This window comes from Cydia fagiglandana, chromosome 1 (genome assembly GCF_963556715.1).
Source record: "Cydia fagiglandana chromosome 1, ilCydFagi1.1, whole genome shotgun sequence".
Classification (NCBI taxonomy): Eukaryota; Metazoa; Arthropoda; class Insecta; order Lepidoptera; family Tortricidae; genus Cydia; species Cydia fagiglandana.
The window spans coordinates 13,566,442-13,579,018 of record NC_085932.1 but is presented as its reverse complement, the minus strand read 5'-3'; the positions used below and the strand labels follow the sequence as shown (position 1 = coordinate 13,579,018).

General features: G+C 41.7%; 1 protein-coding gene across 1 annotated transcript in view; it reads right to left on the bottom strand.

The window, feature by feature from the left end:
- The window catches only part of LOC134664721 (cadherin-23), a 60,491-nt gene that overhangs the window by 16,396 nt on the left and 31,518 nt on the right, over window positions 1-12,577 (bottom strand). Inside the window, exons 11-20 of the mRNA XM_063521470.1 lie at window positions 11,051-11,208; window positions 10,313-10,468; window positions 6,835-7,014; window positions 6,396-6,530; window positions 5,418-5,602; window positions 4,648-4,904; window positions 3,190-3,353; window positions 2,607-2,774; window positions 1,305-1,462; window positions 593-774 (exon numbers count right to left, since the gene is read on the bottom strand). Coding sequence (XP_063377540.1) covers window positions 593-774; window positions 1,305-1,462; window positions 2,607-2,774; window positions 3,190-3,353; window positions 4,648-4,904; window positions 5,418-5,602; window positions 6,396-6,530; window positions 6,835-7,014; window positions 10,313-10,468; window positions 11,051-11,208 — 1,743 coding nt within the window. The remainder of the gene's footprint in view (window positions 1-592; window positions 775-1,304; window positions 1,463-2,606; window positions 2,775-3,189; window positions 3,354-4,647; window positions 4,905-5,417; window positions 5,603-6,395; window positions 6,531-6,834; window positions 7,015-10,312; window positions 10,469-11,050; window positions 11,209-12,577) is intronic.

Here is a 12,577-nt window from a genome sequence, read left to right as displayed (position 1 = left end):
CGCGGTGCTTGTGGGACTATAGAGGGTTAGGGCTGTGATGTTACCGTGTCCCTTCCCGCCGACGAGCCTGAACTGCACGCGGCCGTTGGGCGAGGCGTTGTCGTCCGCGTCGGTGGCCGAGACGGCGACGATGGGCTCGCGGTGCTTGTGGGACTATAGAGGGGTAGGGCTGTGATGTTACCGTATCCCTTCCCGCCGACGAGCCTGAACTGCACGCGGCCGTTGGGCGAGGCGTTGTCGTCCGCGTCGGCGGCCGACACGGCGACGATGGGCTCGCGGTGCTTGTGGGACTATAGAGGGGTAGGGCTGTGATGTTACCGTGTCCCTTCCCGCCGACGAGCCTGAACTGCACGCGGCCGTTGGGCGAGGCGTTGTCGTCCGCGTCGGTGGCCGAGACGGCGACGATGGGCTCGCGGTGCTTGTGGGACTATAGAGGGTTAGGGCTGTGATGTTACCGTGTCCCTTCCCGCCGACGAGCCTGAACTGCACGCGGCCGTTGGGCGAGGCGTTGTCGTCCGCGTCGGCGGCCGACACGGCGACGATGGGCTCGCGGTGCTTGTGGGATTATAGAGGGGTAGGGCTGTGATGTTACCGTATCCCTTCCCGCCGACGAGCCTGAACTGCACGCGGCCGTTGGGCGAGGCGTTGTCGTCGGCGTCGGTGGCCGACACGGCGACGATGGGCTCGCGGTGCTTGTGGAACTCGCTGATGGTGACGCAGTCGGATGGTAGCTGGAGTATGGGCGGGTTGTCGTTCACGTCTTCTATGTGAACACTAAAATAACACCGCAAGTTAGACATTATTATTATAGTATTAGTACATATTAATAGAGCGAGTGTTTTTTTTTTTATGTTACCCCAGGTTAATTGATGTTTGACCCCAACCCGAGCTAATTATCCCCAGGTTTAGAACAAATGTTTTGTCGATTCGACATCAAATATGTTTATAATATTGCACCTAATTACCTATATAAAAATGAGGCATACATTCATATCATACGAAAATACCAGAATCGTTTATTTCCTTCTAGCTCGTTCCTTTTTGTGCACGCCTTATACGTGTAAAATATTTGAATGAACCACCCCTGACTTTCTGATTTGTACATACGAGCCTTGTGTTTAAGGGCTGATTTAAACGGCGCACAAACTCGCATGCAATTTTAGTTACATTGTTGATTGTTGGTTACGTCCAATTTAATCGACTGAATAAAACCCGCAATGGTATGAAACTCGCATGCGTGTTCTCGCATCGTCTAAGCATAAGCGAGCCCCAGGGCGCGACACCATAAGCATGTAAATACTTACACAATCTGCTTGAAGGCGTTCCTGCTTTCCCCGCTAAGGTACCCGAATTGGTAGTTGTCCCACGCTTCGACTACTAACGTGTAGGACGCACGAGTTTCGCGATCCAGCCAGTCCGATACAGTTACTGCACCCGTCTCGGCCTTTATCAGGAACTTGCCCTGTGTCAATAAAATAAATTTTCTCAAAAACGGACGGCAAAGTCGACTTTGCCGTCTAAAAAATTGGTCGCGAGGCGCATAGTTTATGGTCAGACAAAAAGTTAAAAACATTGCAGTCTCGATTTTGGGACTGCAATGTTGCATACAAATTCCATTATTTGTCGAGTTCCAAACTTTTTAAAAGTTGAAATTACCATATCAAATGAAGGCACAGGCCCATTAAACAGCCAAACAGATGAATAGTACCGCGACTATTTAGATGTCTCAAATAGGTTGGCGTATTTTTGGCAGAAAAATACACTTCTATTTTTTTATTAAAAAAAATAAAAAGGCGGCAAGGGTTTTTTCTGTCAAAATATATATGTAAGAACGTTGCTTTTGTAAAATATTTCTATGATATTTATATTTCTTGCACCATTTTTGAGAAAAGCACTATATATGACTCGGCTGGAAGGCTACTTGCTGGCTTCGGATTCAATTAAACGGACTCCCAAGGTCGTCCGTTTAAAACGAATCCTCAGCCTGCAAGTGGCTACTTCCGAGCCTCGACAATAATGTACTATTAGGTACTGATTAGTATAGAAATATAAAATGTACTGGTACAAGTACGAGTCACAGTCGTAACAAGGTAATTTAGGGATAGATAAGGAGAGCAAACCAAACACCGGGCTTCCAGCAAGATTTTATGGCAAATAGACTAAAGCCCCATTTAGACGGTTCAAGAACTTGCATGCAATTTTCGTTACCTTGCGGTATTTGGTCGATCGACTGAATTCATTGTAGTCTGTAGTTAGCAATGTATCAAATATTGCATGCAAGTTCTTGAACCGTCTAAATGGGGCTTTAGGGTCGGTTGCACCAAACCTCTGTTGCGTGACGTTAATGAGTCTGTTAACTGTGGTTGGTGCAACTGGCCCTAAACCTACATGCCACTTCGACAGTCGACTATCAGACAGTAACCTAGTCAGTGCGTACTTGTGTAGACTTGCGGTCCAGCAGGTAGGTGAGCTCGCCGTACTCGCCCGAGTCGGCGTCGCGCGCCACGATGTTGGCGATGGTGGTGCCGGGCCCACGTCCTGTACACAGCACTCGACTGTACCGCTCTGACAATAAGAGTCATTGTTGTCAAGCAGACAGTACGTACTTGTGTAGACATGCGGTCCAGCAGGTAGGTGAGCTTGCCGTACTCGCCCGAGTCGGCGTCGCGCGCCACGATGTTGGCGATGGTGGTGCCGGGCTCCACGTCTTCGCGCACGCGATACTCGAAGTTGCCGCTCTCGAAATACGGGTTATTATCATTCTCATCCAGCACCTGACAAGATATTATTACTAACAATTGGGTACTTTCCACTACTTAAAATAAATTATTTCACACTGCGCATGAAATAAAACACCAGATAATTATTAGAAAAACATTGATTGCAGTTATTTTTAATATAAAAAGTAGGTGAAGTTCACCGTGACGTCACTATACACGTTTTCATATAAATTCCATATTAGCAAATCGTTTTGACAGTTCTAAAAAAGAAGCTGATTTGACTAGTAGGAAAGTAGCCAATTGTAAAAAGGAATAATTTTTTGTATTAAAAAATTACAAGCATGAGACCGAAAGACCTATATGAATAAAATACCACACCAAAAACTTAAAAGGGTCACAAGTAGAGCATACTTGCTAGTTCCTAATGTTATATGTATATAATATACTGTATAAAGATGATTTAACATACCTGTATGAACAAATCGACGACGGCGTACCGCGGCGGCTGGCCGCTGTCGACCGCCTTGACTGTCAGATTGATCCACGCCTGCTGCTCGTGGTCGATCTTGTTGGCCACCACTATTTCGCCCGTCGAGCTTTCCATGTGGATCAGGTTTAACAGCTTCTCGGGGCCTGGAAACGACTGTGATTAGGTCCGCCATGGTCGCATTAACTTAGCTAAGCCCGGTTATTGCATAATACAATACAAACAGGCTTTCAATAGGGAATATTAGGCAAAGCTCTGCGTAGGTGGCACCATTAGCACATACAGTAAACAAACCTCATTGACATAACATGCGTCACTAACTAAATCATATGGCCTACCGTGAAACACGACAATCGAAAGTTCGGTTTCTGCCTCGCTATCACTCTTGCTTATTCGGTCGATAGAGAGCCAGATAAAAAGATATTTCGCGTTTCGCGGTAGGCTACCTGTAAACAAACCGCCTTGGTGCATCAATGTCATATTTAATTGTCTGTGAAAACTTGTCAAAAAACAGTTTAAGGCACAGTATGTATAAGTTAGTTTATGAATTTACTAGAGTCGGTAGTGCTGCATTCTGGCGGCAGAACATTGCAGTAATATTATTATGCCCTAATCGGTGACTTTATTTGTCGGTAGTAGGGCTTCTTGAACTTGGGGTTGTAGTCGTTTTCGTCAGTGACTACAATGGTGAGTGTACTCGTAGCCGATGCGGTTAGTCCCTTTGACCTATACCAGATCTAGAGCTTTGCTTTTAAGATTTATTCCCCGATTTTTTTTTTACAATAGCTATGGAGGTCCGATAATAGGGCTTCCTAAACTTGGGGTAGTCAGCGTTTTCTTCAGCCATAATTATGGTAAATATAGCCAGCCTATGCCCTATGTGGCTTGCCCCTTTCCTCCCTATCTTTTAGTTACGACGTTTAAAAAAAGCTACTTAGTTCTAAAAATTACCTTCAACGTAGTAAGTCATAGTGCGATTCTTATCCGCATCATCAGCGATCACGGTCACGATATTGGCCCCGTTCTTAGAGTTCTCAGCTATGGAGGTCCGGTAGTAGGGCTTCCTGAACTTGGGGTTGTTGTCGTTTTCGTCGGCGACTATAATGGTGAGCGTGGCTGACGCGGTCTGCCCCGTCCCCCCTACCAGATCTTTTAGCTTCTACCTTTAAAAACGTTACTTAGTTCTAGAAATTACCTTTAACGTAGTAAGTCATAGTGCGATTCTTATCCGCATCATCAGCGATCACGGTCACGATATTGGCCCCGTTCTTAGAGTTCTCAGCTATGGAGGTCCGGTAGTAGGGCTTCCTGAACCTGGGGTTGTTGTCGTTTTCGTCGGCGACTATAATGGTGAGCGTGGCTGACGCGGTCTGCCCCGTCCCCCCTACCAGATCTTTTAGCTTCGACCTTTAAAACAAGCTACTTAGTTCTAGAAATTACCTTCAACGTAGTAAGTCATAGTGCGATTCTTATCCGCATCATCAGCGATCACGGTCACGATATTGGCCCCGTTCTTAGAGTTCTCAGCTATGGAGGTTCGGTAGTAGGGCTTCCTGAACTTGGGGTTGTTGTCGTTTTCGTCGGCGATTATAATGGTGAGCGTGGCTGACGCGGTCTGCTGGGGCCCGGCTACTGCTGCCATGTCTTCTACTGTGATTACTAGCTTGATGGTTTCTACTTTTTCTCTGTCAAGTAATCTGTGAATGAAGTTTTTCTTAGAATGCTAGTTTTGAACAAATTGTATTATGAATTCTAGTGCATAAAAAACATAAATTGAAAATAAACTAAAAACCAATGCCATGACCCGTTTCATAAAACTTTGATAAAACATGTCTAAGAAGCTCCGCTACATACTATAATATCCCTCGTTTTACGCCGAGGGTTAAAAATAGAGCAAGTTAGATCTCTGCTCATTCTTATAATAGGTACCTATCAGGTTTATACATATTATTAACATACTTTAGGTTTGAGACAACATACTTATCTCGTGATATCGACACTCGTAGGTATCAAACTGTAAGGTGAGATCACTTACCCAATAACACGTCGTCATGTACAGATATTAAACTGTTTGCAAGGAAACTAGAATGTTTATGTAGATACAAATTCTAGTTCACTTCTTTACTTGTAAGTATTTTCATTCATTCATTCATCATTCGTGGGTACCAGTCGCCTCTTCTACATGAGCATACCTATTGAATTTCCCATACCTGACAACCCTAAGTGTCCCGTCAACAGCGTTCAAGTCCCAGATCGCGATGTAGTCGTACTCCGTGAGCGGCACGAGCACGCCGTCCTCGTCCCGCGCGATACTGGCGTCCTTGTCTATTGCGAAACGTAGGACTGGCTGCGAGTCCGGATCGTGGGCTTGTGCGCGGTATACTAGGGTTCCCACCTGGTACAAATTATTGTTGTTTCTTATTTCATCTAGTGTACAATAGACGTGAAATATATGTTTGCAGTTTTGCGCCTTACTCCTTTGTAACAAGGCGAAACATAAAGGTAAACATTTCTTTGACGTCGACTGTAACATATCGCGTTGTCGCTAGTTGCCGACGACTACAATAAAGGTTTTCCAAAAAAGCAGTAGCAAATATTTCCTTTAATTTTAACAAAATATTCGAAATAAATTATAACATACTAGCGACCCGCCCCGGCTTCGCACGGGGTAACAAATACACCTAAACCTTCCTCAAGAATCACTCTATTGATAGGTGAAAGCCGCATGAAAATCCGTTCAGTAGTTTTTGAGTTTATCGCGAACAAACATACAAACACACAAACAGACAGACCTGGCGGGAGACTTTGTTTTATAAGGTGTTGTGATACTTGTGATAACATAACTTATTGTCAATGGAACAATAAAATATTAGCTTTTTTGCGTTTAAAATTGTATATAGGTAGTTTCTTTTATTTGCACCATTGCTCCACTTAAGGAACGGCACGATTCGGGAAATGAATTAGAGATTCACTAGATATGAAATAGTAAAGATATGTTACGTTCCACGGCAAAAGGTAGGTTATGGCGGTTGGCGTTTACGCTATTATTAACGCAGCTCCAATATTATTGTGGCCATAAGGTACCTTTTGCCGTGGATCGTCATATATCGTTACTATTTAATATCTAGTGAATGTCTATTTCATTCCCCGAATCGCGCCGGAAGTATCGCGAATAAAATACCGCTTACCTGCGTGTTTTCTTTAACGCTGATTGTGCCCGGCTCGACGAACGCGGGCGGTTTGTTGTTGACGTCCACTATGGTGATGTTCACAAGCACCGCTGCGCTCAGTTGCTGTTCACCGATACCGCCATCTAGCGCCACCTAAACATTGACATGTAATTTCTAGTTTTAATATAAATACATAGTTTACATGTTTATGTTTTAAACTTAGATTTATGTGACAGAAACTATTATTCGACGAGCTTTCCGATTTTCAGGAACGGCGACGCTCGAATGCGTATGAATCTAAAATAGTAAACTTTTCTTATTTACTTATCTATTGCTAACAAAGGAATGTATTTGTTATTATTTATAGGCCATGGACACGACGCCTGAGAGCGAGGCGATGACGAACCACTGAAGATTACACTTTATTGCTATCAACATAATGTCGAAATTTACTTACGATAGTAAGCGTGTACCGGTTGCTCTTCGGGTTGGTCTTGTCGGGGTCGAGCGACGAGCCGTTGGCGACGGACACGACGCCCGAGCGAGAGTCGATGACGAATTTGTCGCTCGCGCCGCGCTGTATGCGGTACACCACGCGGTTGTTAGGGGACGAACCGTCGCCGTCGCGAGCTTTCACCTGACACATTCAAAACATGACTTAGAAGTGATTCCACATTTAAAGACATGTTAAATACCTACTAGTTTAGTACTTCGGTAGTTACAAAGTAAATTCAGCACGAATTCTGAGTAAAACTGCAGCTTTCCCCTCCCCTTAAACACTCGATTTAAATCACAACCTCTATTGCACTACTTGCACTCCTTTAGGGGATGAATTTTACTCTGGGTTAAAAAATGTCCTATATTCTAAGTAATTTGTATGACAAATTTCATAGAACTCCGAGTAGCTGTTTTTGCGTGAAGGAGTAACGAAGATACAACTTCAGGCACATTTACTCGCAAGTCACTCAATATTAGGCCACAAATTAATTTGTTTAATTAATCAATCTGAAAGATGGTAAACAGAGAACAAAACCTTGTTGAATATTTACTACAGAATACATTATTTATTTTTATAAGCATTATTGGCAGGTACAATCAAAGTCAATCTTAAAATCTACTTAAGGTGGTTCGCCTAGGTTACTCAAAACTTAACTCTCGCTAGATGGCACCACTTTTGCAAAATTTCAGCTTTTATTTTTTTGTGAAATGGTCTTGGTATTTGTATACTTAAAAGTATGTTTCGCGCACTCTTTAAGTAAATATTGAACTATTAAAATAAACATTGAATACTTCATTGTGCAAAAACCACCTTTTTAATTCGACGGAGTGTTGCTGTCACGCTTTTTCCTACTATTACTCACACATGCAAACAGTGTTTCCGTGATCCTTGTAGTAGACAATTTCACACAACGTAAGTATGTTGCAATAGCGTAACGGTATGTTCGTGGAAATACGTGCAAGAGGATTAGGGTTCAAGACTGGTGCGAGTAGGTAATTTCTTTTTGTTTCTCCTTTGTGTTATCTTACCTTTAAACGAGCAATTATTAGATATTATATATAATTATTTATTTATATATTTGGATGGTATCAGAAACGGCTCTAACAATTTCGATGAAATTTGCTATAAGGGGTTTGATCTCTTAGCTAGGTCTATGAGAAAACGCGCATTTTTGAGTTTTTATGTTTTGTAAGCTTTGGTCGGTCTCCCAGATATTCAATCTCCGCTTGGCAACTAATCCCAGAATTGGCATGCGCACTAGTTTTTACGAAAGCGACTGCCCTGACCTTCCAACCCAGAGAGTAAACTTATTTGGATTAGTCCGGTTTCCTCACATTGTTTTCTTTCACCGAAAAATAGGTATCGGTGTATAAATAGGTAGGTATCAAATGCTATTTCGTACAAAAGTTCGAAAAATCATTGGTACGAGCCGGGGTTAGAACCCGCGACCTCCGAATTGCTTTCCGCTAGGCCAGCAGCGCTTCCCCCACATACATACTCAGTGTTATCAGGTTTTTTAAAAATCAAAAACCGGGCAAGTGCGAGTCGGACTCGCGCACGAAGGGTTCCGTACCATAATGCTAAAAAAAACAAAAAAAAGCAATGAAAAAAACGGTCACCCATCCAAGTACTGACCACTCCCGACGTTGCTTAACTTTGGTCAAAAATCACGTTTGTTGTATGGGAGCCCCATTTAAATCTTTATTTTATTCTGTTTTTAGTATTTGTTGTTATAGCGGCAACAGAAATACATCATCTGTGAAAATTTCAACTGTATAGCTATCACGGTTCGTGAGATACAGCCTGGTGACAGACGGACGGACGGACGGACGGACGGACGGACGGACAGCGAAGTCTTAGTAATAGGGTCCCGTTTTACCCTTTGGGTACGGAACCCTAAAAACGATTACTTATGGAAGCAGAAGAATATAAAAAAAATGATCGTATTAGATTTATAATTATTACATATTTGCCGTAACTTATTTTTAAAATGTGTTTTTCAATTAAAAGACACGTCAAGATTGTTTACCTTATTTCTAATGCTTTAAAAAACAAACTATAGTAATAATTGTGTTTTTCATTCATAGACAAAATCCATTATTTTTAACCACAGGAAATTTTATACACTTCTTTTTAGGGCTCCGTACCCAAAGGGTAAAACGGGACCCTATTACTAAGACTTCGCTGTCCGTCCGTCCGTCCGTCTGTCACCAGGCTGTATCTCACGAACCGTAATAGCTAGACAGTTGAAATTTTCACAGATGATGTATTTCTGTTGCCGCTATAACAACAAATACTAAAAACAGAATAAAATAAAGATTTGAATGGGGCTCCCATACAACAAACGTGATTTTTGACCAAAGTTAAGCAACGTCGGGAGTGGTCAGTACTTGGATGGGTGACCGTTTTTTTTTTGCTTTTTTTTGTTTTGTTTTTTTTTGCATTATGGCACGGAACCCTTCGTGCGTGAGTCCGACTCGCACTTGCCCGGTTTTTATTGCAGTGAGGATGTCCTGATTGTAAAAATCAGAGAGATTAGGAAGAGTATAATTTCTAATTATCTTTGTAAAAATAAAAGAATACGTGTAGCCCATACTTAATAATCGATTTATGATAATAAGAAAAATTAAATAAAAATAAAAAAACAATACGAAATTTAGGTGTAACAAAAATACAAAAAGTTATGTTCCAGCATACAATGACTGGGGATCGAACCGGGAATCTTCCGTTTGCAAGCAAAAAAGCGACTGTTTGCATAACACGCCATGATAGTTCTTAGCTAAGCTGACGAACTTCTCGCTTAGGTCAATTAACTACCTGTCAAATATCAGTGTCAACAAAATTGCACTAAACATGACGGCACTCCAAATTCGAGCCGTGGTCAGCACGGCAACGTCGGAAATGGTATGGCAACGTCGCAAATGTATCTGTACACGACATTTGTGACACACACATACGTAAAATTGATGAAAAGTTAACTATGATTTTTGCATGATTTCTGTATGAAACATTGTTTTCCTGTTAATTTCGCGCAAACGAATATTCGAAAGAAGATAAATGCGGAAATATTTGTGTACTAATAGTGTGTAGTTACTTAATGAGCTTTGATTGAATTTTGTATGAAAAGCGAACCACCTGGGCCAGTTGCACCAACCACATTTAACAGACTGATCAACGTATCAACGTCATCCGGCGCGCCCCGGTGCTTTACTATGAAACTTTCCATACATAAAAATTTAGCGAACACTTTAACGATACGAACATTTTGGTGCAACCGACCCTAAAGCCCACTTGCACCATTCCACTAACCCGGGGTTAACCGGTTAAACGTGGCGTTACCATGTTTACCAGTACAATTTGACACTAGGTTAACGGTTTAACTGTTTAACCCTGGCTTAATGGGATGGTGCAAGTGGGCCTTAGTATATTTACTTACCTCTAATACACTAGTGCCGCCGGGCATGTCTTCAGGTATTGAGCGCTTGTACATCATCTGCTGGAACATGGGCGCATGGTCATTGACGTCCTGCACGTATATCGTGACCGGTACACTCGACGACAACGGTGGTACTCCGAAATCGCGCGCTCGGACCTGATACAGGCATATGCTATGATAGTGACAGTAGGAAATATAAAAGGACATCTCTACGTGTATACTCGTAACTTGTCTTTTCGTAAAAAATAAATACATACAATATTCCGATTTAATTTGCTGACAAAAAAACTTAGGCTATAAAAATACTATAAAAATCAGGGTGTTTGACAGAAAATAATCGAAGTTGCTGTTACAACCAAAGTATTACCATAATATAATTTATTAAATGCCAACCATAGTATTACATAATGTTAAAAATGTTGGTTATTAAAAGTAGAAGAGGTTCAAATAGTCTAAGAAAAAATCGGGATTCGAATTTGCAGCTGAGGTGAACGTCGCTGTACTTATGTACAGTTTGGTAGGTAGTTCTCAAAAATTCTGGCTCTGGCTGTCAAAAATTAACGTTTAACCATATAGTTACCATAAAACCATCACAAAATATATGGCACCGTACAGCGCACTCTAGTTCGGCTGTTACAAGGCTGCTCGATTGTTTTAATAAATTGCAAAAAAAAAAACAATAGTAAATGTTACTTAGCCTCAGACGTTTTATAAGAATTATAAGATATAGATTCTTACAGTGAGATGTATCGGGCGTATGTTCGTGTTGTCCCCCGGGATCTGCTCGAAGTCGAGCCCGCCCGCCGGCGTGACGATGCCCAAGTTGGGGTCGATGGAGAAATTGTTCCTGTACTCGCCGCCCACTATCGAGTACTCTATGTGACTGTTCTTAGTACCTGCAGATTTAATTTTTTAAATTATAATTTACAAAAGACTGCATCACAAATCAACAGAGTTTTATCACATTATACCATCCGAATAAAAGTATGGGTTACCAGTCAGGGTGTGGTAATTCACTTAATTAATTGGCTTCCGACTGCTCCGACCAGTTACAAAAGCACAGTCTGATATAAATAACACAGAGCAATTACAAAATTTTATCTGTTGCATTGTTAGTTTGCATGCCGTCTCTTAACAATCTCACGCGAGCAAAATAGCCAAGGCTCATATGAATCAGTTCTAACCCATTTTTAATGAAGTATGCATTTTGAGAAGGTAATGTTCTATTGTTATATCTTAAACAATCAGACATATGTTGGTTTAGCGGAAGCGACATCACTAAGCGTCCAAAAATAAGGCTATAAGTGCATAAGCGACGCCAGCATCATCTTTTCCGGCAGAGCGTCACACACAAAATCATTACCGAATCCAATGTCAGCTTTAAAGTGTGCCACAGATTGTCACAGTGGCATTGAATTGTCGAGATAAAATCAGAGAAAACCATTACAAAACGCTACAATTACGTAGGTACGCTACTCGTGTCAGCATCACATTCTCTCTCGTTCACTTGTCTGATTGTGATTATAATAGAAATTTAACCTTCACTTAATTAACTGAATTTTAAAGAGCTGAACATTTGTTAACATTTAGTTAGATTACCTACTTACTGATGTTTATGTTTTAACTCGTAAATTTCGTAATATAGTTTTAACCAATAGCATTGGCTGTAATCTCCGCTCTGATGGATTACAACTAATGCTAATGGTTCATTTCCCACATCTCTGCTCCGCTACGCTTTAGTGGGCAAAAGCGGTGTTGTTGAAATCTACTATGTTGAGTATGACTTGGACGGTGTTACGTTTGCCTTTACAAAGGACTTCAAACGCGAGGTAACAGAATTTACCATGAACTTAGAGTATCTATTGTTCCTAGCTTTCAAACCAGTCGATTTTTTAAATCGTCGACAGGTTCTCAAGCTTCACAAAATATTCTTATAGCCAAGATTATACGTGATTTGACGTTAACATCTTCTATGTTGACCATGATGTTTAATTGTCGTCGTGCATATCAACCATGATACAATAAATCACAACAAAACTCACCATTCAAATCGGTATCTCTAGCTTCCAGCACCCACGGATTCTAAAACTGCCGCTCGTTTTCTAGCAACCTAACCTGGCCTCATAGGCTCAGGAACATAGACGATAGGTGGTTTGTCATTGACGATATTAACGATGAGTTAGCCCTTGCTCAGGTCAACACGAGCCTCGACCAAGAGATAAAAAAATCAATACGTTTACTTACCATTCAAATCAAGATCTCTAG